Raw genomic sequence first — 27,726 nt, forward strand, 5'->3', positions numbered from 1 at the left:
GGGGCATTTTTGAAACATCAAGACGCGATCCCTTTTTGGTAATTTGGCGGAGGACGGCGTTCAAAAAGAAAGGAGCCTGGAGTCTTCTTCTTGCAGGGAGCCGCCGCAAGTGAAAAGCATGATTTAGATAGGAGAAATTGAGCAGTAGGAACTAGATATTAGATAGCGGAGAACAAGCACCGCGAAGTTTTAGCCTTTGATTTTTCCGTTTTGTCCTTTAGTAGCTTTTTCTTCCTTCGTATGACCAGACGAAGTGAAGACATTCAATCACTTCCTGTAGCTTTGCTTTTTCGTCAGTATTCCAACGAATTGAATTTACCCAATTGATGGCCGCTGCTGTTGCTTCACCTTTGTGTGAGTTTTTCGTATCCGGGATGAACTAAATTCCCCTTTCTAGTCAAGAAATAATGGATGCTTTGATTCGCCTAGCAATTTTGAGATCGATTTAATTTTATCTTTTCCTCTTATTTATTGGTATTTGCATACTTCCTGATTGCAGTGCTTATGATTATTTAATTAATTGATTGTCTTGGATCCGGATAATGAGTTGATTTAATAATCTATTGTCAATTGGGGTATTAAATTTGTAATTGTTTAATTGCCTCAAAATAGTGACAACTAGCATGATTAGGTTTGTGTCAGGAGAATACGCATGCTAATCTAAATTAACCCTGTAGTACGTTATTTGGTTAGAATAAAGCTCCTCTAATACATAAGGCAATAGGGAATTAAATCTTACGGGCGTACCTAAGATTATTTCTCAATTAGAACAGTGATTAACGGGCATACCTTAATCACCGACACAGTAAGGAGTGATTGACTGTCATCGATTGTTTGACAGTTATAACATATTTATTAGTAAATAATTAGAATTGCCTTTGCATCGATGATCAATTAGATGAACCATTGCTGAAGTTATTTCTTGACTAGACCTTTAATTATTATTACTCTAATTTTAATGAATTGTCATTTAATATCTAGTGAGCTATTTATTTTTATTTGAACTCCTTTGATTGTCATCGTTTATACAAAAACTCCCATTTGTTATTGTGGATTTGAAAAGAAAGGAATTTTCCCCAGTCCCTGAGGATACGACCCTACTTGCCCTGTTTACAAATCAATAATTTCTTGTGAATAACCAATCTCATTCTGGTATATCGGGTTAAGCAAACTCTTCAGGAACAGGGTGAATCAAGTAACCCATTGCACGCCTAGAGTCCCTGCTCCAGTACTCAGAATTGGATTTTGATTATTTTAATTGGCAACTAGGTTTATTTTTATTATTGCACAGGAATCGACAACCTATCAAATATGATATAATAATGAAAAGAGTTGATCAAGAAAAGTTATCTACAGCTCCACGGAAGGTTTTAAGTTGGACTAGATAGCGGTGAATCGCCGAAATTCAAGATTCGTGGGGGAAGGAAGAACTTCGAATTTCAAAAGCTGAGAAATGGGTGATTTGGAGCAGAATTTTTGCAGCTTTAGAGTGCTTTTCCTCGAAAACCTTCAAAAGAAAAGTTACTCCCCGATGATTTAGGAAAGTGCAGCAACAGGAATATCCCTAAAACGATGAATCATGAAAGAGGTATTGGGGCTTGAATACGGCTGGTTCGTCAGCCTGTTTTCTCTCATTTTCCCAGAAAAATTTCCTCTCTTTTTCATTTTTTCTGATCCTTACCCAATTCACTCTTGTATGGATCATGATCCCACCAAACCTCACCCTTAAATTCTACAATGCAGCCAACTATTAAAGTTGCAAGAAAGAGTGACAAAATTCTTCAAAATGAAACAAAACCATGACTTATTTGGACAAAAGAATCCACTCATTTTCAGGTTTTAAAATAACTCTTTCTTTCATCACAACAAATCACCACAAACATGCTAACATTACACACATAGATTTTCCCCCTTTTTAATTCTAGATTCATTCAGGCATTTTACCAATCATGAGGAAGGCATGATATGAATCATTGACTTTCCTTGCAATAAATAACATCATGAGCCATGAATTCAAAAGAATATCACCCAAACATTCATTTATCAGCTTCAAGCTTCGTTCAAATATGCAGAAGTATCAAGTGCAAAGAAAACTACATGATGGATGCCATTCATATTAAAAATTGAAAAGAGAGTGAGTTGAAAATTTTACAACCCTCTGGGTGAGTTGGATGAGCTTAATGGCAGCAATGGCCTCCATAGCAGCTACTTTCTTCCTCTACTCCCTTGGGTCTTCTTTTTTTTTTTTTTGTTTGTTTTGTGTGTGAGCTGAGAGAGAGAATTGAGGGAGTGTTTTGTGTATGGAGTTGTGTTGGAAATTTTTAGGAGTGAGGAGGGCCAAGAGTGAGAGTTGGGGGGAGGAAGAGTGTTTCTTTTTTTGTTTGTGTTGTTCTTGGTGAGTTGTTTTGAAATTGAGAGAGTTTTTGTGCTTGGTGTGCTTGCGTGTGCGAGAAGTGAACTGAGAGAGTGAATTGAGAAAAGTCAGAAGAGTTGGTTAGAGTTGTTGTGGTTTTTGTTGAGAGTGCTCATTGTTTTTTGTCCAAATAAAGCAGCAAAGGATATGGAAGATATGGAGTGTTAATTTGGGTTAATAGTATTTTTGATGAAACAAAATGATTAGGATGATTTTTTATTTTATTTTTTTCTTTCCTTAAAACAAACCTACAAAAATGAGAAAGAAATACACATTAGAATGCAAGAAAATAAATGACTCATTAAATAGAAAAAAATTAAAAAAAAATCAAAATTGACAAAAATTTGGTGTCTACACTAACACACTTGCCAACTATAACCATACTCTTGTAACACACTCAAAACTCTCATGCAAGAATATTAAGGTATTCCTTTGACACAAGGTTCAAATAAGAAGGTAGAAACAAAAATGTTTAAGGTAATAAATTTGTAATAAATTGGTCTATTAAACAAAGAAAAGGATTGAGGCTCAAACATGGTTAACTATAGGTAAACATAAGTAGGGAAGGCATTTAGAAAGTCAAAAGGGTTAAACCAAATTGCCCTTATCATTTTAATGCATCAAATTCAAGCGTGGTCTCTACACGCATAACAAAGCAAGTTCTAGAATGTCAAACAATGTGTGATATCACTCAACAAAAGAAAATAGAGAAAATTTAATTGAAATACTCATTAGGCTCAAAAGCTCACAAATTAGTTAAAGTTATGTCAAATCTTGCACATCCATCATTCAAATCAATTGCAAGAAAATAACATGCTCATGCTAGTAACATTACACTATTCATATTTACATCTTGACTACTTTTGTAAAACGCAATAGAAGCTCCAAAACTAGATTGGCAAATTTTTTATGACAAATTTTCACAAAAAATTTTCACTAATTTTCACTTGAAGTGAACAATAAGGAACAATTATATTCCGCTATCAAGCGAAAAAAGGCTTTTGCACCTAAATATCTCCTCCCCCACACCTATATCAGGCATTGTCGTCAATGTATGAAACTTAACTGCAAAAAAGAAGAAGAAGGGGATTTTCTTGATTATTGAGTTAAACAGCCGGGAGGGAATAAGTTGCTTAAAAATCGATGCAAGTGAAGCACGTAGTGAGGTTTGACTCGGGATCTCAATATTGGAGATTTTGTTGTAAGGCGTAGCATGTTGTATAAGAAATAATATTTTGTCCATTAATTTTTAAAAGCACCAATTTGCATTTGACATAAAAGCGTGGGCACGTCTTAAAACAGGAAGTCTTCTACCCAAGAATTTGCCTCTAATCCAAATAAAAACTTCACAAAACACACCCGCGACCTACAACAAAAAGTTTTCTGTCAATAGGAAATGAAATAAACTTAATTTTGACACAAAAATATGAAATAAAAACACAAAATGACTAAAAATTGAAATTCTTTGGTTGCTTCCCAAGTAATGTCTTTTTTTAATGTCTTTAGCTAGACTATACCATGATCTCAATCAGGTTGTAACTCAAACTTCTTTGCAACCCTTCAGATTTCTTGCGAATCCAAATTGTGATTGATTACAACCTTCATCACATCTTTGCCATTGAATTCAAACATTTGTTGCATGAAAGGGTCAATTACATCTATAACAAAAACAGAATGTGACTCACTTGGACATTTCATGGCATCACAGATATTGAATTTTATTATTTCACCATCAAATTCCATTGCCAAGGTTCCTGAATAGGCATCAATTTTTGTTTTAGATGTCATTGGTCTGCCTAACAAAATTGGGGGTGAAATAGAAAAATCATCATCCATATCTAACACATAGAAATCTGCAGGAAAAATCAATTTATTAACTTGAACTAGAATATCTTCCAACAGTCCATTAAGATATGCATTAGACCTATCAGCAAGTTGCATAATGACACTCATTTCTTTTAAGGGTCCAAGGTTCAGAGAATTATAAATGGAATGAGGCATGATATTTATTGCAACTCCTAAATCTATCAATGCTTTTTCGACCTTAACATTCCCTATTTTGCAAGGAATAGTAAACATACCTAGATCCTTATGTTTAGGAGGCAATTACTGTTGTAGCACTGCTGAAACATTTTCTCCCATATAAATCTTTTCAAAACCCTTTAACTTTTTCTTCGTAGTGCACAATTCTCTAAGAAATTTTGCATATCGAAGAATTTACTTAATGGCATCAAGAAGGGGAATATTTATCTCAACTTTGCGAAAAATGTCAAAAATTTCCTACTCTTGCTCCTTCTCCTTGGATTTTGCATATTGACTGGGAAATGGAGGAGTAGGTGCCACCACTACAAGGGGTTCATCTATGGGCTCTTTCCTTGGAAGGGATTGAATTGAGAATTTCATTGTTTCTTCCTCAACTTGCACTTTAAGATCATGCTTAGATGCTCCTTTTTGCTACTCTTGCAATTCTTTGTCATTTCTCAAAGTAATTGCACTCACATTTTGCTTGGGATTGACAATGATCTGCAAAGCCAATTTTTCCGAAACTTGAGACTCCACTCGACTCACTATAGATGCCAGTTGATTCATTTGATTCTCCAAGTTTTGAATGCTTATTCTTGTCTCATGTTGAAATTGTTGTGTGTTAGTTGCTAATGATTTAACAATTTCTTCAAGAGGTATACCTGGTGTAGAAGTTGGCTGTTGATGTGGAATTGGTGACCTTACTGCATAATTAGAGTTTGAGTTATCTTTCCATCTTTGAGTGTACGTGTTCGAATAAGGATTATACCCCCTTTAGGGAGAGCTTGGAAAGCCTCCAATAGCATTCACATGAGCAATCGAATCATCTTGGAGTGTGAAGCACTTGTCAGTTGGATGACCCGGGGCATAACAAATCCCACATGTTTTAATCTATTGCACTTGTCCTACAACCAATTTTTCTACAAGTGTAGTTAGAGAATCTAATTTTTGTTCAATTGAATGAGCACTTACCTCATTAACTTTATGGGGAATATAGTTTTATCTGTCACTAAATTGTTGCGCATTGGCAGCCATACTTGAAATCGATCTCCTTGCTTTTGTGGGCATTTTATTCACTAATGCTCCCCCACTTGCAGCATCAACTATCTTCCTATTCGTTGATGATAGTCCATCATAGAAGTACTGGATAAGAAGCTGGTCCAGAATTTGTTAATGAGGGCAACTTGCACATAATTATTTGAACCTTTCCCAATACTCGTGCAAGGTCTCTCCATTGAACTGTCTGATCTCACATATATCTTTTCTAATACTTGCAGCTCGAGAGGCAGGGAAAACTTTCTCAAGAAACTGTTACTTCATCTTGATCAACGTGGTAATTGATCTAGAGGGCAAATAATAGAACTAGTACTTAGCTTTATTAGCTAAAGAAAATGGAAAAGCTCTTAATTTTATTTGCTCCCCAGTGAGTTCTTGGGGCTTCATGGTCGGCCATACCACATGAAATTCCTTGAGGTGCAAGTCCATGAAAAGAAGGAAGTAAGTGAATTATCCCAGATTTCAATTCAAATGGTGCTTTTAAAGTAGGATATGTTATGCCAAGAGGTTTCTGATTTAAATCTGGTGTAGCTAACTCTCTCAAGTTCTCTCGTTTGCCATGACTTCAATCTCATCTTCAGATTCACTAGAAGATTCAACTAAGTTAGATGCCAATTTTAACCCAGGGGATGAAGCTGACGGCTTTGCTCATTGCTTAGTTTCCTTTTTCAATCTCCGTTTTGTCTTCTCTATCTCAAGATTGTATAGCAATTCACTTGTACGAGAACATCAAGGCATAAACTAGCAACAGAATAAAAAGAAAATAAAAACAAAAAGCCAAAGAAAATAAATCAACAAAGGCACCAGTCCCCGGTAATGGCGTCAAAATTTGTTGGGTTATCAAACCAGCAAAAATAAAATTCATACTCTAAAAATTTGAATTCGACTGCAGCAATAAGTAGGGTCGTATCCACAGGAATTGAGTGATTTATTTCTTTGTGAAGACAATAAATAAAAAGGGGGATTATGAGAAATTAGCTAAATAGCTCACTTTAATAAAAATAAAGACAATAGCACAAAATTAAATAAAACTAAACCAAGAAAAGGCAATACTCTAGTCAAAGGTCTAATCTCCACTTTGGTTCATTTAATTGATCATCGATGCAAAGATAAAATCAATTATTCATAAATAAACTGGGTATGGTTGTCAACGAGTTCCGACAACCTGCCTCTCCTTACTGTTTCAATAACCATAACAAACTCTATGACTATTTCTCTTGCTAATTAAGTAACCCTAAACAAGCTCTTAAAATTTAATAGATTGACAGTATTAATAATTAAGAAGTTACCAATTCTAACCAACAAACACACAAGCTCACCAACTGGGGTTGGGCCAAGTGGTAAGCAGCTTGGTTCCGCTTAAGCAGGTCTCGGGTTCGAAACCTGGCGTATGCAGCTACCCTTGTTGGGAGACTCACCCACCACAGCCAGGTGTGCGACCCGGGTCGACCAACGGATTAGTCAGGGCAAAGCCCTGGATACCGTGGCAGGCAACCAAAAAAACACACAAGCTCGGTTCATTTAATTTCGATTATATATTACTGTGACATAAATTCAAAAGTTTTTTCTACAAGCAAATTATATCACTCGTCACAAATACTAAAACTATCAAACAATTACAAATTTGATATTTTAGATAGCAATAGATTATTCCTACAATTAAATAGTGGCCAGTTTTTTAATCGTATAAAATAATCATAATCATGAATGAACAGGAAATATATAAATACTCATAAATAAATGAAATAAATAAATCAAATTAGATCTTACGGTATTGTTGAACCAAAGATTTGATTATCCTTCAACTAGAACAAGAAACTAGCCGCTCATGGTGGATTCGCAGCCAAAACTAAGTTAGAGTTTATTGTTTTTGAAGAGAAAAAGAAGAAAGGAATGAGACTACCGAGACTAGTCTAATGCCCCGCGCAAATGTCTACTTCTTCTCCCTCTTTATTTGTTAGTTTTTCTCCTACTAATAAGGAAAAGATTACTTTTCCTTTCTAGCTTCCTACTTAAAATAAACTAAGCAACAAAACATATCAATTGGTTTCCAAAATAAACTATATCAAATCATAACCAATTAGGATCTCCAATTTCGTGACTCATATGGACAACCAAGAGACATAGCTGACTTCTTAATCAAACTACATATTCATCTTGTGTCGCGCAAACTTCAGATTTCATAGTAGAATAAGACGTGGTCATGCCTTATAGAATGTAGCCTTTTGGTGGACTTTTTCTTCCTTTTTCACAGCAATTTCCTATAAGTAACACCAAAAATCAAATATCAGTAAAATCTAGCAATTAACATCATATTTTAGCAAAATAAAGGGAAAATTATTCACAAATTATGTGCACAATTATCCACCTAACAATGATCCTACGCCTTCATTGTCAACAACAATAGATTCAATCACAATGATAATTTCATGGAATTTGTTAACGCAATTTTACTGCAGTCCAAAGCAAGTTTGGTGAGTAAATTTTGGCTACGATCTTTAACTCATAGTTAGATTTTCTATTTGGAGTTTTCAAGAGAAATTCAGATGGAGTATATCCATAATTGGAGAGGTTTAGACAAGAGTTAGTGACTTCCAACAGACATCACAAAAATCTAAACAATTCAATTTAGTCGTGGTACTTTTAACCACAAGGATTGTGTGCATCAAAAGGCAGTCTTCACCCGAGAAAATGAGAAACATAAGGACTATCTAGATTACCAAGTATCAGCCAGAACATAATCAGCATATTTCTTTCCTAGCCTCTGAACCTTATCCCACACACAACGTGAATAGACACACTCAAAAAACGGGGGACAGGAGCGGCCGGCCCCGGATTCAGGGATTTGCAGATTACTACTTTAAAGTTTATTGATCGGATTGAATACTTTCATATTAGATTTACTTCACTAATAAACTTGACATTGATTAAGATTACAGGCCTAATAGGTGGAGTTGTTGAGTTTATAAATCTTCATTATTTTGAGTGTAGTTACTATGTGAGAAAACAGGTTTGATAGGAAAGAAAGTGGTGGGTTTTGCTGCACAAGTTAGGGAAGTGGTGAGTTTATAAATTTTCATTACTTTACGGGCAATGAATCTGATTTAGAATTTGTATGATGTCTTGTACAGTAGGGTGCTATGCTAGAGATGGTGTCTCTAACTGCTGCGCAAAGATGGAATAGCAAATGGATGGTCTTTTTGTTCGATCCTTAATCCAATGTTAGACTTATATATGAATAATTATGTGTCACAAACTGTCAAATAAGATTAAACCCAATTAAAATAATCAATTAGAGTTTGGCGTTTAATATATCTAATAGGCTATGGGCCTTTAATGTATTGAGACTTAAGGATAATTTCTATTTTTATGATGGGTTGAAATAGGAATCCAAAAAATAAGAGTAATGTTATCTATACATAGCGTTATGGCCCCCAAGTCACACGTATTCCTATTGTCATATTTTCTAGTACCATAAAATACCTCTTTCCTAATATCTCATCACCAGGAAAGATACCAGAGAGAAACTAATGGCATCTCTCAAGGGATTAGCGAATACGTGTTGATCTAAAAGGCCACCCCAAAATTCTCTGATGATTCAAGTATCAGTTTGTTAACATGAATTCAGGTATGCTTCTGCAATTTTGCTGTTAATTTATTTCTTAATAATCGCCATAAAGATTTTAAGTTTAATAGGTGATGGTTTTCACCAAAGGTTAATATAAACAATCACCTAACAAGTAATATCAGAACTAGATATGTTTGATTATTGGGAAATAATTTGAATTCTTGTTCGAGTCATGATTATTGTTCCGTAGTTCTGCACATGATTGTATGGCTGTTGACTACCTTGAATTGTAGCTTTCATGTAATTTTATTGATTATGTTTTCGGTGAAAAAAAAGCTGTCTAATTCATGTGGTAAAGTTAGGGATGGCAATGAGGGGGCGGGGGGGTCATTGGGGCGGGGGCAGGGGGAATTTTTTCCCCCCGTTTAGAAATGGGGTGGGGGGTGGGGCTTGAATATATATATATATGTACATTATTATATATATATATATAATGATATTATCAATTATACTACTAATTATACATGTCTATTAATAAAAATTATTAATTATTTATACTAAATTTATTAATACATTTATGTTAAATTCCTAACTACACTTAATACAATAACACTTTTTTCTAAAAAAAACACAATAATAATTTAGTGATTGTATTTGTATCAAAAGTGAAAACTTGATTATTTTAGTTATATTTGTTTTATCATATTAGATTGTATTCAAATAACCTTTGTTTAATTATTTTTATGAGTTTCAATTGTGAAGTTACAATGAATAATAATTTAGTGATGTATTGATATTTTAGTACTTGATTATTTGTTCAAATTTAATTACAATAAAAATTTTTTAACCCCGCTGGGGACGCGGGGCGGGATGGGGGTGCGGCGGGGGTGGGGGGAATTAAAATACAACGGGGCGGGGATTGGGGGAGGTGTCCCCCGCCCCACCCCACTCCATTGCCAACCCTAGGTAAAGTCGCTAGCCAATTTATGTTTTCGATAAAGAATGCATGGTTGTCAAGTATTGAAGTTGATTTAGTCATTAAATTTTGCCCGAGCATGGATCGTGAATTCGGCCGCATGATACATGAGCCATGATACAATTTTATGTTCAATGACACTAATTAGTTGGCACGTGTTTACGTAAACTATGGAATTGATTACATAAGGCGTGCAAACTCGTGTTCATTGATTGTTTATATAAGCCATGGGAATTGTTTACTTGAATTATTAAGGAAATATTAACTTGAATTCTTTGAATTGGTTTTGCTTGTTTAAAATCCAATATGCCTATATTTATATTAAAAAAATTAGGGTTCCTTAATTTGAGTGAACCCTAATAAAGTTAAAAGAGACATTTAAACCTTATAAAGTCCAAAATATGGGTCCATTAATTATACAGTCTTATAAGTCATTTATGGATTTCAAAAAAAAAATTTATTTAAATGATAAATTTGGGTCAAGTTATAGATATGAATTTTTAGTCCCATAAGTTTTGATCCATTTAACTGGTTTAACCATATCTAACTAGGTCAAGTTATGGATATGAACTTTTAGTCCAATAAATCTTGATCCATTTAATTGGTTTGATCAGATTTGACTAATATGACTGATTTGACCATGTTTGACCAAGTTTGACTGATTTGATTAATTTGACCAGATTTGACTAGTTTGACAGAGTTGATCAAAATTGACTTTGATCAAAATTGTATATAATTTGTGTAACTTTAAATTTAAATATTGGCATGATTATATATATTATTGGAATAAATTAATTGAAACAATATGCTAACAAAGTGGCCTCTTTTGTGAAAATTAATTTATTCTAGAATGTAGCTGGTTGGGTATTTGTACTTTTGTGCATATTGATCGGTTCAAAGGAAGATCAATACTTAACAAAATTGCATGTATACTTGTGGTAATAAATACGTGATGATTATTGAGATTTTTACATGTGAATTATAAATTGACCCAAAGAAAAATTTATTTTTTGACATATTATTATTGTCAATGTTTATTACTATACCAAGATATTATTTAGAAGTTAATATTTTTATCCAAAGACAAAATATTAATGGAACATCGATATCTTGAGATGGGGTTACTATTATTTGAATTTATTATTATTTTGATTTATGTGAGTTTGTTTTAATTATTTTATATTTTCTATTCAGTTGCAAATGATCTTACAAATATTACTATCAACATCAAAAAATATTCTTATACTGAATGGTATAAATTTTAAGTCTTGGAAAGAAAACCTTTTGATAGTACTTAAAGTAATAAATCTCGACCTTACGTTAAGGGATAATTTTCCTCCACCTCTTACAAATAAGAATACCTCTGACGAAAAGAGAGATAAGGAAAGGTGGGAGAGATCAAATCACTTGTATTTGATAATCATTAAAAAGGCTATTCTAGAAGTATTCAGAGGAGCAATATCAGAAATGATAGCTACCACTAAGGAGTTCCTTCAGGACATTAAAAAAATGCTTATAAAAAATGAAAAAACTGAAATAAGTTTGCTCTTAACACGCTTAGTTTCAATGAAATATAATAGTAAAGGTAATATCAGAGAGTATATCATGGAGATCTCTCATCTTATTTCTAAATTAAATGCACTTAAATTAGTACTCTCAGACGAGTTACTTGTGAATTTAATTTTGATATCTCTTCTTACATAATTTAGTTAATTTAAGGTGAGTTATAACTATCAAAAGGAGATTTGATCTCTAAATGAACTCATCGCACACTGTGATTTCAACCACTAATAATAAAGATAAGGGGCGTAAAAGGAAGAAGAATAAAGAAGTTGTAAGTACGACACCTCAAAAGAAACAACAAAAGAAATCTATTGATCAAGAAAAAAATAGTTGTTTCTTATATGGAGTTGAATACCATAGAAAGAAGCATTACACCGACTATTACGTTTGGCGTGGTAAGAAAAGTATGTTTCTTAATTTGATTTGTTCTGAAATTAATTTAACTTTAGTACCTAGACACACATGGTGGTTAGATTCAAGTGCAATAACTCACATCAGTGTGTCTATACATGGTTACCTAAATTGTCGAAAGTCTAATGATAATGAAAGATATATCTACTTCGGTGAAGGCAAAACTATTCAAGTTGAGACAATAGAAGTTTTTAAATTATTGTTAAATATCAGATTTTATTTGGATTTTAATGAAACATTTATTATACCATCTTTTCAACGAAATTTGATTTCTATTTCTGTTTTGGACAAATTTGATTATTTTTGTTCATTCGAAAATGAAAAGTTTAAATTGTTTCATGTTTCAAAATTGGTTAATTTTGATTTTTTAATGCACTATGATAATCTATATTTAATTGATATAATTATCTCATTTAATGAATCTCTGCATTTGAGTATCAGAGAAGTAAAGACAAAATTAATCGATGAGAATTCGGCTACACTATGGCACAAGAGATTGAGTCATATCTCTAGATGGAGAATGGAAAGACTTGTGTCAAATGAAATTCTCGATCCCTTAAATTTCTCAAATTTTGATGATTGTATTGACTGTATAAAGGAAAAGCATACCAATAAAAAGAGATTTGAAATCAATAGATCCTTGGATTTTTAGAATTTATACATACAGATATTTATGGGTCATTTTCTACATCTGTTTGGAATGGTCAACAATATTTTATAATGTTCATAGACAATTTTTTAAGATATGATTGCATATATCTCATTTTTGAAAAATTACAATCGCTGGATGTATTTAAAAATTTTAAGACTGAAGTTGAGAACCAACTTAATAAAAGAATAAAAAGCGTCAGATCTGACCGTAGTGGTGAGCACTATGGTAGATATGACGATTCAGGTAAATAACGTCCACGACTATTTGCTAAATATCTACAGGAATGCGATATCATCCCACAGTATATTATACCGGATTCACTCACTATGAATAGTATAGTTGAAAGACGAAATAGAACTTTTAGGGATATAATAAGGAATATGATATGTCATTCTACCTTACGAGAATCACTTTGAGGAGAAGCACATAAGACTGCAGCATACATCCTTAACAAAATTTCAAGTAAAATAACTATCAAAATCCCTTATGAGTTTTGAACAAAAAAAAGTCTAATTTGAAGTATTTACATATTTAGAGATGTTTAACTGAGACAAGGCCTTATGTGCCAAATAAAAGGAAATTGGACTCGAAAATAGTTAGTTGTTATTTTATTGGATATTTTGAAAGATTCAGGGATTATGAATTTTATGATCTCATGACTAAATCAATTTTTAAGACAAAAATGCTCGATTCTTTTAAGATGTCGAGTTTGGGAGAGAAGATATAGTTAAAAATCTTGTCTTTGAAGAGAAATATGTCAATATTTCCACATATATCATTGATCTTGTTCACGATTCCATTTCTGATCTTGATCATGACATAACAAATCAAAATAATGTCAAAAATAAATTGTTATAGAAGAACAAACTGTACCTCTTCAAGAACCAGTGCTATGAAAAAGATCCACTAAAAAAAGAAAAAGTGCAGTATCAGATGATTACATTATTTTTTTCCAAGAACATGAGGATGACGTTAGATTAATGGAAGATGATCCAATCAACTTCTGTTAAACCATAAAAAGTTTAAATTCTCAAAAGTTAATCAATGTCCTGAATGAAGAGATTAAATCCATGAAAGATAATGAAATTTGGGATCTTATCCATTGTCAGAAGGAGCGAAACCTATTAATTGTAAATGGATATTTAAAATCAGGAGGGATTCAAAAGATAATGCAAAAAGATACAAAGTTCGTCTTGTCGTTAAAGATTTTACACAAAAAGAAGATTTCGATTATAAAGAAACCTTCTCTTCAGTCTATTCAAAAGATTTTTTGAGAATTATAATGGTATTAATGGAGCATTTCAATTTTGAGTTACATCAAATAGATGTGAAGAAAACGTTTCTTAATGGTGATATTGATGAGACAATTTATATGGTGTAGTCAGAAAACTTTGTATTAGAAGATCCAAAAAATATGGTTTGCAAGTTAAAAAATTCATTTATGGGTTCAAGTAAGCATCTGGACAATGGTATTACAAATTTCATCAAATGATCATCTCATTTGGGTTTGAGACGAATTTAGTTGATGATTGTATATACCATAAGTTCTGTGGGAGTAAGTATATTTTTCTGGTATTGTATGTTGATGACATTTTACTTGCCAACAATGATATAAAGCTATTGCATGAAATCAAGAGATTTCTAACTAAAAATTTTGAACTGAAAGATTTTGGTGATCCATCTTTTGTATTAAGTATACAAATACATCGAGATCACTCTCGAGGTATTTTTGGACTATAATAAAAGGGCTATATTGAAAATATTTTTAAAATATATGACATGCAAATTATAAATCAAGTGACACCTCTGTGACTAAAGGGGACAAGTTTAGTCTCAATCAATGTCCTAAGAAAGTTTTTGAAGAAATAGAAATGCAAAAAAATTCTTATACATCAATAGTAGGGAATCTAATGCATGTTCAAGTCTATACGCGTCTGAATATTGTGTACATTATTGAGATGTTGGGTAGATATTTAAACAAGTTTGAATTAGATCATTGAAAAATAACCAAACGAGTCTTGTGGTATTTATAGAAAATAAAAGATTATATGCTCACGTATCGGATGTCAGATAAATTCGAGATCATTAGGTATACGAATTTCGATTATGTTAGATGTTAAGATAGTATGAAACCAACATCAAACTATATCTACTTGTTGACTGGAGTGCCATATCTTGAAAGAGTATTAAACAGTCTCTTATAGCCTCTTCCACTATAGCTGCAGAATTTATAACTTGTTATAAGGCGTCCAATCTTGGAATTTGGATACAAAATTTTGTCACAGAATTACGTATAGTGGATGCTATTAAAAGATCACTAAAATTATTTTATGACAATAAATTAGCAGTCCTATAGTCTAATAACAATAGGAGTTCAACAAAATCCAAACATATAGATATCACTACAAGAAAATTGTTCATCAGTGACAACACAAAGTCATCACAGAACATACAAATATCGTCACAAATACCTTTTATTGACGACTTTTTGATCGTCACAAAGTCGTTACTAAATCCCCGTCGGTAAAAGTAAACAGTGACGACCTAAAATGTCGTCACTAAATAGTTCTCATTAGTGACGACTTTAAGTAGAGCATTTTTGACAAAAGATCAATTCGTCAATAAAACACTTCCAGATTGTCGTCACTAATGACAACTATTTAGTGACAACTATTTGGTCGTCACTAAATAGTTGTCATTAGTGACGACAATCTGGAAGTGTTTTATTGACGAATTGACCTTTTGTCAAAAATGCTCTACTTAAAGTCGTCACTAAAAAGCACCGAAAGCCATTGTATATAACTATTTTACTGACAACAATTGTCGTCACAAATGTAACTTAGATTTAGTGACAGTCTCTGTTGTGACAAGGAGTTTTTATTTTCTATTTTGTGACAACTTTTTTTTGTCATTAGATAATTTCATAATAGCTTAATAGTCATAATTTGGCCTGTAATCATTGCTAAATCATTGATTTTAAACAAACCATACAAATAAACATGAACGATTGATAACCAAAAGTATTTGCATTAGATTACATGGTAATAATATAGCATTCTCAAATGCCAAATTCAAGTGTACATTGCCCAACTAATGCCTACAAAAATAACATTTGTCCAAAATATCACTTGTACATAAGGTACATTTACAAAAGCAATCACAGTTTAAGAAATTGAAGAACATCTAAATGAACCACTCCATGAGCAAAAGGCAATTTTGTCTTCAACATTCTTCAACCATAACCATAGATATCTTCCAAAAGCTAGTATGAATAGCATTTATCTGTCATAAAAGAGTAAAAGAAGTAGGTAAGGGGAGGAGTACAATAACAAAGAACAAGTAATGAGACTTAGATTATTAAGACAAAAATTACAATTCATTAAGAACCTCATATAATTTGGGCCCACATATTACAACACCAGCAAGAAGTTAGAAATAACAGTCCAATCTATACAAATATAACACTGCATAAGCTCAACTAAAGAGCTCTCTAAAACAGTTTTTTTTAATTTTCTTTCTTCTTCTTTAAATAGCTCAACTTATTAAACAATTAAATTGGACTCCCACAGTAATTATTGTTTAATGTTTATGCTTTTGGTTGTTTATATATTAAAACTAGGTGATTGCTTCCCACGCAAGGCGTGGGAACTTTAGACCTGTTAGTAAGGTTGTATTTGTTATTGTAATATTTTTAATATTTTAGATGATGAAAAGAGTGATGTGGTGTGTATTGTGAACTTGGGCTGGGAGTGAAAAGGAGTATTAGTCAAAAATATATTAGTTCAAAGAGTAGTCATGTACTAATACAAAGGATACAGCCAATGCAGTAATGATGATTCACAAGAAAAAGGAAAGCATGATATTTACATATACAGCAGTAATTTAGTATAGATGATTCAAAAGAAAGAGGCTCCTTTGATGTTCAAATACATTCCATTAACATGTAACAACAACTCAGATGACAATGAAATAAATTCACAAGTACCAATCACTTGGTCATTACTGCAGTAACAGTTAATGGAAGTAGCAAGATATTGCTACAACTTGGTCACATGCAAATTTTTTTTTTGTTCTGGGTTCACAAGGAATGAATTCATAAATTATGAAGCAGCAAAATAAATTCACAAGTACCAATCACTTGGTCATTACCACAGCAACAGTTTCAATACCAACAGTTTCAACTTTCTTGAGACAATCAAGTTGCATCTTAAGTTTGCAAAATATCAAGTTTTACATGTCCATTAAAAATTTTAAAAAGTACCTTTGCTTTCATCACCACCTTTCCGGCTTAGAATACCTCCTTGAACACCACCCCCATAAGCCACTGCTTCATCTAGTTTTACACTCTTGTTGGGTTCCTTTCCATCAAAGTAGTCCTTGAGAAGTTATTGGACTTTTGGGATCCTGGTAGCCCCACTAACAGGAACAATTTCATGCATCTGGTGGTTCTCCAAACCAGCATCCCCCATAGCCTTCTTGACAAGTCCCATGTTTTTGCTAAAGAGGTCATTGTTCAACTCGTCAAATCAAGCATGAGTCCTAACTTGCTGCTGGCTGCTTAAAGCTCTTTTGGCACGTTCAGCTTCCCTCAGTTTTCCAAGTGGTCTATTGTGGTTGCTGATGTTCTTTCCATGTTTCTTGTTAATCAACTTGATGAAATATTCTATAATCCTTTGATGAAAGCCTTTGCCTACAATAAAACAGAGCAATTAGAACCATATGAAAGCTTTTTATAAGAAATGTAACTAATAAAACTTATACAAGAAATTGGTTGCTTTAATCATTGTTCAATATTTTGCAAAATCAACAGTTAATTAGTGTAGTTAGATAAACTTTTTTAATTCGTAGTTAGACAGGCAACTGCTGCTGCTCTGGGTTCATTGATAGTCCTAGCAACATTCAGCCCAGCAATAATACCTGCATTCTTTGTTGCCTGCCTCTGGGCATCATTGAAGTAAAATATGATTCAACGAGTAACTCTAGAAATTGAACTATACCGGGAACAGTTACCACAGCATCCTTAATTTTCTTTGCAAGGAAAGCTTCAGCTGCTTCTTTCATCTTAGTTAAAACCATTACACTAATTTCCTCAAGACTGAAGACTTTAACCTTACTATCCTTAATTTTCACCTAGATATAAGGTTTTCCATCCTTGTTCACAATCTTACAAGGAACGAGCTTCATATCCCTCTAAACTTCATTAGTCTCAATCCTGTTATATAACAGTTAAGACTTCAGTGAGCATATGTATACACACCAAAATGTTCCAGCAAAAATGATAAATACACGAGTGTGCCTTACTTTCATCCAATAAGTCTCTTGACATCAAAGATAGTTCTTTCAACATTAACATCGAATCAGTCTTTCGCTACCAGCAAATGCAATCCATGATGGCTTAATACGATTCCTTGGTCATTTGCTGTGATTTCAACATGACCATTTTTGTAAATATGAGCACATGAATAGGTAGTTCCAAGATCTATTCCAATGACTATTCCTAATTTTGCAGCTTATTCTTTGGTGATGGAAATTGTAGATAGACAGCCTTTTGCACCGAAAAATATTATTGGAAAAAGTAAAACTCTTATGTATAGTTTTTGAGAGAAAAAAACTAAAACACTGCAGGATGAAGCAATTCCACACTCATGATGAAATCCACAATTACTCGAGCAACCGTGGGATTGAAGAGTTCGAAGAGCTTGCTCAAACATTGTGGTGACCATCCCAAGAACAAGTGGAAAAAATAAGAACTCATTTAATTTCAAGAAAATGAAATGAACATCAAGTATCAAACTAACAAACAGTGCAGGAACAGAAGAAGGATATGAACTGCGAAGAACAATCTGATAGATAGCCTAGTGGTTAATGGTTTTTTTTCCCATCTCCCTTTTTTCTTCCTTCCCAATCCTTCCTTGCTAAAAAATGGCTTTGAAAGTATCAAATAGTACCTATCAAATTAGCGAACTGAGTTAGTTTAAAGAAGATCCTATAATAGTTATTCTAAAAATCTTTAGTCACTTGCTACGTGAGGAGGGCGTGGCAGATAATAACTCTTTGTTTTTTGGCTCATTTCGAATTGATATACTTTTTGGCTTAATTGGAGAGAACTAATTTGAATCATTTCCAACCAATTTACAGATAAAAAAATTTCATTTATGAAAATGAAATAGAAAAAATAATAGCACAAAAACAATGAAAATAGACATCAATGGCTAGTAAAAAAAAGGTGTTCTTTTATCATTGAAAATTAGGCCAATGCTGATCAATGAGCTATAGTTGTTTGACTATCAACAGACATAATTTCAAGAAATTATGAGAGCTTTTTTTGCTGTAACATCAACAGGCATAATATCATATGTGTAATCTTGTTTTACCAGAGTTTCTGCCTATACAGTGATAATCTAGCACATTAACAGGCAAAAACAATAATCAGGCAGACAGTCACTGAATCGAATAATCAGGCAGCTTATTTTCATTGAGCACCACCTTGCCATCAGAATAGTAAAAGTTCGCTGTCTCTAAGTAGAATTTTTTCACTTCACAATATTTTCAATCCAATGCATCAGGCAGACGGTCAACATTATGGCTAATGAAATTCAGAGCATCTAACCAGCTATATTTTTATGAGCGTGTTATGTGCATATCAATGGGTTATAAATATTTGAATATGAATAGATGTAAGATAAAGAAAGAACGAGACCTTTGTTTTGCATACAAGTCTTCTCATACTTCATCCTCCAAAACTGGGAATCCTAAAATTAGTTCTCAATACACGTAAGATGGTACTTAACTACCAGTGTTTTTCATTGGTTGGTGGTTGTGATAGTACCTAGACAATTACTTTAAGGACAAGCCTGTTCCATATTACCAACTGAATGCAAAACCTATCTCCACTACACTGTCTTCGATATTAACTCAACATTAAAATAGAGTTAAAAAAATGCTTACAACCTGTAGTATAATTGTGCAAAAGCACTAAAATTGATGTTGAACCCATAGCCAAATATTTTAACACAAAAAAGGAAATCTTTTATGACTTCCGGCAAGGGTGATTTAGCATATATATAGATTGGACGCGAAACAAGGTAAAAAATTATTGGTACCATGAAACTTTCCTTAAATTTCTGTAAAATTATTGTGTTTTTATGAATTTTGATGTATTATGTGGTTAAAAGAAATTACCTAAGCAACGCAAGAAAATAACCCATAAATAATGAAATTGAAGTTCACCTCAGGAAATTTCCCTTGATCTCCAAAAATGGTACAAGAAAGACAGTAGCAGCTGCATAGACCTAGACAATGAAGAAACCCAAAATTATTTAAGTAAAACGATAAAACTGAACGAAGAAAAGAGAAAGGCCAAAATTTTGTTTAAATAGAAAAAGACAAGAAACCGCACCTAAAAAAAAAAAAGAAAAAAGAGTGAGGTATGAGTGGTAGTGTAGAAGGAAGCAGCCACTTGAGCTTCACCGGCAACTTTTACTTGAAAATCGAGAGTACTGCAAATCCTTCAATCAGTAATTGAATATGAAATAGAGATCTTTGTATGAAGACAAACACGGAAAAGTAAAATAGCCAAATTTGATTTAAAAAGCTAAAAATTAACATCAACATTGGAACTGATACTTACGAAAAAAAAGTCACCATTGGAGCGCGCAACAATCTTCCTGCAAAATTGAAGTTTTCACCATCTTTTTTTTTTGAAAAATAATAAATATTTCTTCATAAAAAAAATTTCATGAATCACTTATCAGCATCTTTGACTACAAGAATTAGTACCTTTTAATAGATCAGCAGAAAGCCGCAAGATTTTTCCAAACTTTATCAACCACGCTGCATATCACATGATATTATTCCCATTCAATTGTTGATGGAGGCTTGGAAGTAATATCTTGAACAACTCGATTTACACCACGTACACTATTGCATATCTTTCTTGCAACAACATCAAGGAAATTGTGTTCAAAATTGTACCAGTCAGCAGTCATCCCATCTTGACTTGTGACAGCTCTCAATGCAACAACATGAGAATGTGTTCTTTGATCACCTTGAACTCCAACAGACCTTATGGGCAAGAAAACAGCAAAAACTTGCTATATTTTAAAAAAAACAACCAAACCAAATCAAACCAACCTTTACTAATGATTCTAAGAAAAACCCACTTCAATTTTACCAAGAAACAAATTGCAAAACAAATGATACAGGAAAAGAAACATCCAACTTCATAAAACTAAACAAAAAAGCCATAGAAAACAACAGAAAACGTAAATGGAGTTTGAAAGTGATATTCTTAGAGGGGTTCAAATGCAACTAAATAGGGACTTAACTGAATGAATTATGGATGTTTTAGGGTCGAATTACGAAGTTCAGGAACTCTGGGGCTAAATTACAAAAAAGAAAATGGAATGACCGGAATTGCAAATTTAAGCAAACGATCGTCTTCCCCAAGCAGATTAGGCATCAATCTTCTATTTAGACCTTCACTCGGGCATTTTAACAAACAGTACATGGGCATAGAAGGATCCAGCAATTTTTGCTCAATTGGGACTGTAATTAGCCCCCCAAAATTTGTCAAAACACAAGAGATTTCAGTCCAAACAACATACAATAGCATACAATCTAAAATCGTTAGCAATCAACATGAAGTTGGCACTGAACAAACGCACGGCAAACATGCTTTGAGACTTTTCAATGTTCATACTAAAAATGGAAAACTAAAATTCAAAGAAGGCAGACGGCTTACAGCGTTTGCTTGGCGAAGTCTGCAGGCGATGGTGATGGTCGAAGGAAGGTGCGAATGATCAGGCGGCTGTAGCTGCCATGGTAGCCGCGCTGGAGCTGGGCGCCAGTGGTGGGTGGCAACATGAAATCGAGGAGCGACAGTGAGAGAGAAAGGCCGTGCGGGAAGGGGAGATGCGTCAGGCAGCTAGGCGGCGCACGAAATGGAGGTGCCGTGGCGGAACTTGGAGGCGGCGGAAATTGGATGAGAGCAGAGTGACGGCAGCTATGGAGATTGCGCGCTGTGATGGCCGATGAGCGGCTGTTGCTCTGTATTTTCTTTGTGTCCCCTCTAGGCCAAGACCTTTCTCTGTTTCTGGTTTCACTTCCTCAATCACCAGCCCCCAAATGAAACTTTAGTCTTTTCCTTCGTTCCCCTGCCGACGTCCCCCTTTTCTTCCTCGACAGCTAAAAGATTTTGGGCAGAAATTTGCAAAAAATATTGTAGAATATTAGGGATTTGGAAAAATTGGGGAAAATGTATAGGAGAGAGAAAAATGAACCTTTCCAATGAAAACCTTGCCCTTTAATGCTGGACAGCCATGGTGATGCTAGTGAGAAGCCAGAGAACGGATTTGTTGTGTGGGTGAAGGTATCAGGTGCCGTGCGGAAGCTCTGTTTTGTGCTCAGTGCAGAAGCTTGTTTGTTTCAGCTCGGTGAAAGTTTGTGTTGCTCAAGTGTTCCGTTGCTTTAACTCAGACCAAGTGTTCCGTTGCTTTTCTTTTCAGAATGTGTTCCGCTGCTTTGGTCTTTGCTTTGCTTTGGATATTGTTTTTGTTGCGCGGCACTTTCACTATGATTTGATCAAAATTTTGACTTCACTCATTTTCCCTCCATTTGATACCAAAAATCATGTTTTTTTCTGGATTTGTAATATGGTTTGAACCATAGATTTTAATGCTATAGTATTATTCTTTATTTTTTAGCAAAAAATAAAAATTTTCATCAACATAGGTGGCAAAATTTGTTAATTTCATATAATTGAAAATGTACTTTTATAATTTGCTAATATTTTATACTAATTTCTTATAATTGCAGCACTAAAGAACATCATGTAATTGAAAATAATTAAACTCAAATTATATGGTTATAACATAGTTTCAATAAAAATAATCATTTTCCCAACATTTGAGACCAATCATCATGCTTTTTTTATTTTTAATTTGGTTTGAAGCATAGATTTTATTGCTATAGTATTATTCTTTATTTTTTAGTACAAAAACACAAATTTTCATCAATATAGGTGGCAAAATTTGTTAATTACATATAAGTGAAAATATACTTTTATAATTTGCAAATATTTTAGCCCTGCAATTTTTTATAATTGCAGCACTAAAGTACATCATTAATTGAAAATAACGAAAGTCAAATTCTATGGTTATAACAGACTTTCATTAAAAATAATCAAATGCTATTAATAAGACATTATTATTAAGTCAAAATCAAAGAAAATTTAGTGATGACATAATGTTATCACTAATTTATTCAAGATTATAATGACAAGAAAAGTCGTCACTAATTAAATTGCTAGTTTTTAATATTGTCAATTGCTAGTTTTTAATACTTTTGTGAAAATATTGATAATGGTTGAGAAAATTTTGTTACATTACTGCAAGTGATAAATGTACTTTTGTTCTTTTTCAAACATTTATTTTAATGTTTAATTTTGTTTAAAACTATTGTACTAGTATAGATTTGCAAGACAAAACTTAAGTTCTCAATAGTTAAAAAATTCATTACAGAGAAAACACAAAGTAGTAGTTGCAAAATGTGTATAAATTACAGATATTTTAATGTGTATAAATTACAGTTTATTTTAATGTTTAATTTTGTTTGAAACTATTTTACTAGTATAGATTTGCAAGACATAGATTTATGGGTAATTTCTTTTTTTTTTTTTGCTTTCACATATTTAATTTATGTTAAATACAAAACCTACCAGTTTCCCTTTCATAAAAATATTAGTGCAACACTTTTTGAATTTTACTTACAAACATTTATGTATTTAACATAAATTAAATGATTCAGAGTGAAATGCCCATAAAGAGCAGAATATTTGTTCATGTAATGGAGGAAACCCACAAAGAGTTGGTACTTTATGGGCCATTTCTTTTTTTAAAAAAATTTAATTTATGTTGAAAAGATAACCTGCCAGTTTTCGTTTTGTAAGAAATCAGTGTAACACTTTTTGAATTTTACTTACAAACATTTATAAATTTATCATAAATTATATGTTTGAGAGTAAAATGCCCATAAAAAGTTGGTACTTTGAATAGATAATGCTCATTTGCCCATAAACTACACTCCCTAAAGGCTATTTTGTTAATTACTTTGTAGTACTTTGTTATTCCTTTGCTAATACTACTTGGCATGTAGTACAAAGGATAAATCTGGCATAAATTTCTTATTCCATTGATAAAAAGACCTGCCTGCCTTATAACTATTGTAATGAAAGATATATCTTTAGAGTTTATAACAAATTATTACTTAAGTTTGAGAAAATTATAAAATATTTATGCATAGTTTATCAAGATACCATTCGCAATTTCCTAATAAAAAAATAGGGGCTAAATTGTAAAAGCTAAGGTGCCATCATAGAAATAATAAAATTGGTGTATTACATATGGGGGTTAAATTGTAAAAGTTAGAGTGCCATAGTAGAATTAATAAAATTGGTGAATTACATATGGGGCTAAATTACAAAAGTTAGGAAGTAATAATAGAATTAAAGAAATCGGTGCACTACATATGGGGCTAAATTGTAAAAGTTAAGGTATCATAATCGAATTAATGGAATTTTTTACAACATTTGGGGCTAAATCGCAAAAGTTAGGGTGGCACAGTAGAATTACAGAAAGTGACTTAGAAATAAGTACTTTAAACAGTGACGATTAATTCTTGTCACTAAATCCAAATCGGTAGAGTGACAGTGACGATATTAGAAGTTGTCACTATATAGATCATTTTAGTGACAACTTTTTCAAGGTCGTCACTGAAGACTTAGTTGCTTTGAGCAATTATGACAACTTTCCTTGTCGTCACTAAACAACCACGTTTTGTGACGACTTTTGTCGTCACTAAAAAATGTTGTCACTAATGACCATATTTCTTGCAGTGTAGTTTGTGACGAAAATAACGGGTCGTCACTAAACATTTAGTTGCTTTGATGCAATTATGACAACTTTAGGTGTCGCGACTAAAGAAGCTCCTTTTGTGACGACTTATTGTCATCACTAAAAAATGTTGTCACTAATAAATTTTTTTTTTAGTGATCAGTGACGACAACAAAAAGTCGTCCGTAAATAGGCCAAGCAATAGTGATGATGTTCTTAATGTCGTCACTATTGTGTGTTCTAAACACTCCCGCGCTCTTGCTAAAACTTGGCGGGAATTTACTAGTGACGACTTAGAAAAGTCGTCACAAATGAGTTGGCTCCCATTAGAGGTTTGTGACGAGTTAGAAAGTCGTCAATAAAGGATCCACTTTTGTGACAACTTTTTTTCGTCACAGAGAAAAGTTGTCACTGATGACCAATTTTCTTGTAGTGTATTAAGTTCCTGACTGTTAAAGAAAGAGTACAGAGTAGACCCTTATTAGTAGAGCATATCGGGATAAACTCTATGATTGTAGATCCGCTTACTAAGAGATTGACACCCAAAATATTTCATGAGCACACTGCTCGTATGGGTGTCATATTATCAAGTGATGTTCAATTTTAGTGGGAGTTTGTTATTTTAAATGCTCTTATGATATTGTATTTTTTTGTTATTAATGTTTAAGGATATTTTTTATGCATAAATAAAGTTTTGATTTATTTACTCTCTGATTTTGGTATGGTTTGTTCTCATAAAAGTTTAAAGTAGACCAATTGAAAATAGGCATGTTATGATCACGTTGCATGAAATTTTTATGCTACACATCTACATCATGATTCATGTCATTCAATTATATCAGCATATATGACCATTGTGGGTCAAATTACGAAATTGTAACAAATTTAGTAGCAATATTGTACACGGCCAATATTATAATGATATCAACAGAGATATAGTATTAAATAGAATGGTTTTACTTGATTATTCAGAAGAGACAAATTATTCAGAAGACGATGAAGATATAATTTCACCTACAGAAGATCAATTTAAAGAAAAAGAAGATAATCAAATAAATAAAATAAGAAGAAAAAAACCTCTTAGAAATAATAAAAAGATTGGCAAATGGTAAGCACTAGAAATTATTATCCAAGACCTAGTCCTCCAGACATTCAATATGAAGAAAGATCAAAATTTCATACTACTAAATATGATGGAGATTCAATTTATGAATGGAATATAGATGGAAGAGTAGAATATGAAGTATTAAATACTTTACAAAAAATGGGAATGGCTAGATTAGCCTATAAGCTCAAAAATAATCAAGAAAGGAATGTAGCGACATTATTAGTATCAGGATTCACAGGACAATTAAAAAATTGGTGGGATAATGCTTTAACACTTCAAGATAAATTATCTATATTAGATCATACGCAAGAAGTCGAAGATGATCAAGGAAATATTCAAGCACAATTAGATGCTGCAGAATTTTTAATTGTTACAATAGTAATGTATTTTGTAGGAAATCCAAAAGAAGAATTAACTGCAAATAAAGCATTTTTAACAAATTTAAGATGTCCAACTTTGTCGGATTTTAGATGGTATAAAGATATGTTTTTAACAAATGTATTAAAAAGACCAGATTGTAATGCTTCATTTGGATTACCAAGTTTATTTTCACAAAGAATAATGGATAATTTACAAAAAGAAATGGGAACAGATGTTATTTCATTTGAAAATATTACTTTTGGACAGTTATTTGAGCAGATGTCATGTCATTCAATTATATCAGCATATGTGACCATTGTGGGTCAAATTACAAAATTGTAACAAATGCCGCTTTGATCCAATGTTGGTGTGATTGATGGATCGAATTAATTACAAATACATTTTGCTAATAACAGTAAAGTTGAGTTTATATGGTTAATTGCAAAACATACTTATAAACTTATACACATAGTCCAAGTGAGAAATTGTTGGATTCTTAATCCAACATTATACTTATATATGAATAATTATGTGTTGTAGATTATTAAATAAAATTAAACCCAATTAAAGTGATCAATTACAGTTTGGGTTTTAATATATTTAATAGGATGTTGGTCTTTAATATGTAGAGAGTTAAGGGTAATTTCTATTTCTATGATGAGTTAAAATAGGAATCCAAAAGATAACATGAATGTTATCTATAAATAGGGTTATGGTTCTCAGGTCACACGTATTGTTATTATTGTATTTTCTAGTACCATAAAATAAGTCTTTTCTGATATCCCATTAAAAGGAAAGATACTAGAAAGAAACTAAGGGCATCTCTTAAGGAATTCGCGAATACGTGTTAACCTGAAAGGCCACTCCAAAATTCTCTAAGGATTCAGGCGTCAGTTTGTCAACATTCGTCCAAGTATGCTTTTGCGTTTATATTGTAGTTGTATTCAAATATCTGATATTGGGATCTTGTAAGTTCTAACACTTTTTCAATCACCAAAAAGTTGATCCAGTTCTCAAGGTGCTCCAAAAAATGTGAGCTTGTGCTCAATTGAAGGAAAAAGTTTAGGTCATAAACCTCTACAGATGTTCAAAAGTTGGAAACTAGAGGCCCTGTTTGGAACCTGAGTTTTTTGGAAGTTTGTCTAAAATTTTACTGTAGTACACTGTAGAAGTTTTTGAAAAAAATTTTTAAGATGAAAAACTTATTTTTCCTTTTTTTTTTCTTTTTCTCTTTCTCTTTCTTTTGCTTTCTTTCCTCTCTTCTTCTTCTTTTTCTTCCTTCCCCCTCCCCCTTTCTTCCCCCGTCACCTCTGTTCCGCCATTGAAGAACCATCTGATGGTCCCAAATTTTCTTTTCCTTTCTTTTTCTCTTTCTTTCTTTTCTTTTTCTTTTCTTTCCTCTCTTCTTCTTCTTCTTCTTCCTTCCCCCTCCCCCGCCACCTCTGCCTCCAGCTTTGAAGAACCAGTAGCCGCTACCTCCACCTCTGCCTCAAGCCAATTTTTTTTTCTATTTCTCTTCCCCTCTTCTCCCTCTCCCTCTCCCCCTCTACTCCCCTCTCCCCCTCTACTCCCCTCACCCTCCCCCTCTCCCTCCAAAGCCAGAGAACTAGCATTGCGGCAGCCATGTTTTTTTTTTTTTTACTTTTTCTCTCCCCCTCGTCTCCATCTCCCTCTCCCCCCTTCTGCCCTTTCTTATTCTCCTCCCC

At 33.0% G+C, this 27,726-nt stretch overlaps 1 protein-coding gene and 1 pseudogene across 1 annotated transcript; both read right to left on the reverse strand.

Moving 5' to 3' along the window:
* Nucleotides 1–3,973: 3,973 nt before the first annotated feature.
* On the reverse strand, nt 3,974–18,384 carry LOC113771511 (annotated as a pseudogene).
* Nucleotides 18,385–20,454: 2,070 nt separating this feature from the next.
* LOC113771512 (GMP synthase [glutamine-hydrolyzing]-like) lies at nt 20,455–21,526 on the reverse strand. Its single transcript, XM_027316088.1, has 2 exons — nt 21,405–21,526; nt 20,455–20,725 (listed from the first exon to the last, which is right to left on the reverse strand). Exons 1-2 carry the CDS (start codon nt 21,524–21,526, stop codon nt 20,512–20,514), a joined length of 336 nt encoding a protein of 111 aa, XP_027171889.1. The 3' UTR covers nt 20,455–20,511.
* Nucleotides 21,527–27,726: the final 6,200 nt, after the last annotated feature.

The sequence above is a fragment of the Coffea eugenioides genome, chromosome 5 (genome assembly GCF_003713205.1).
Source record: "Coffea eugenioides isolate CCC68of chromosome 5, Ceug_1.0, whole genome shotgun sequence".
Lineage (NCBI taxonomy): Eukaryota > Viridiplantae > Streptophyta > Magnoliopsida > Gentianales > Rubiaceae > Coffea > Coffea eugenioides.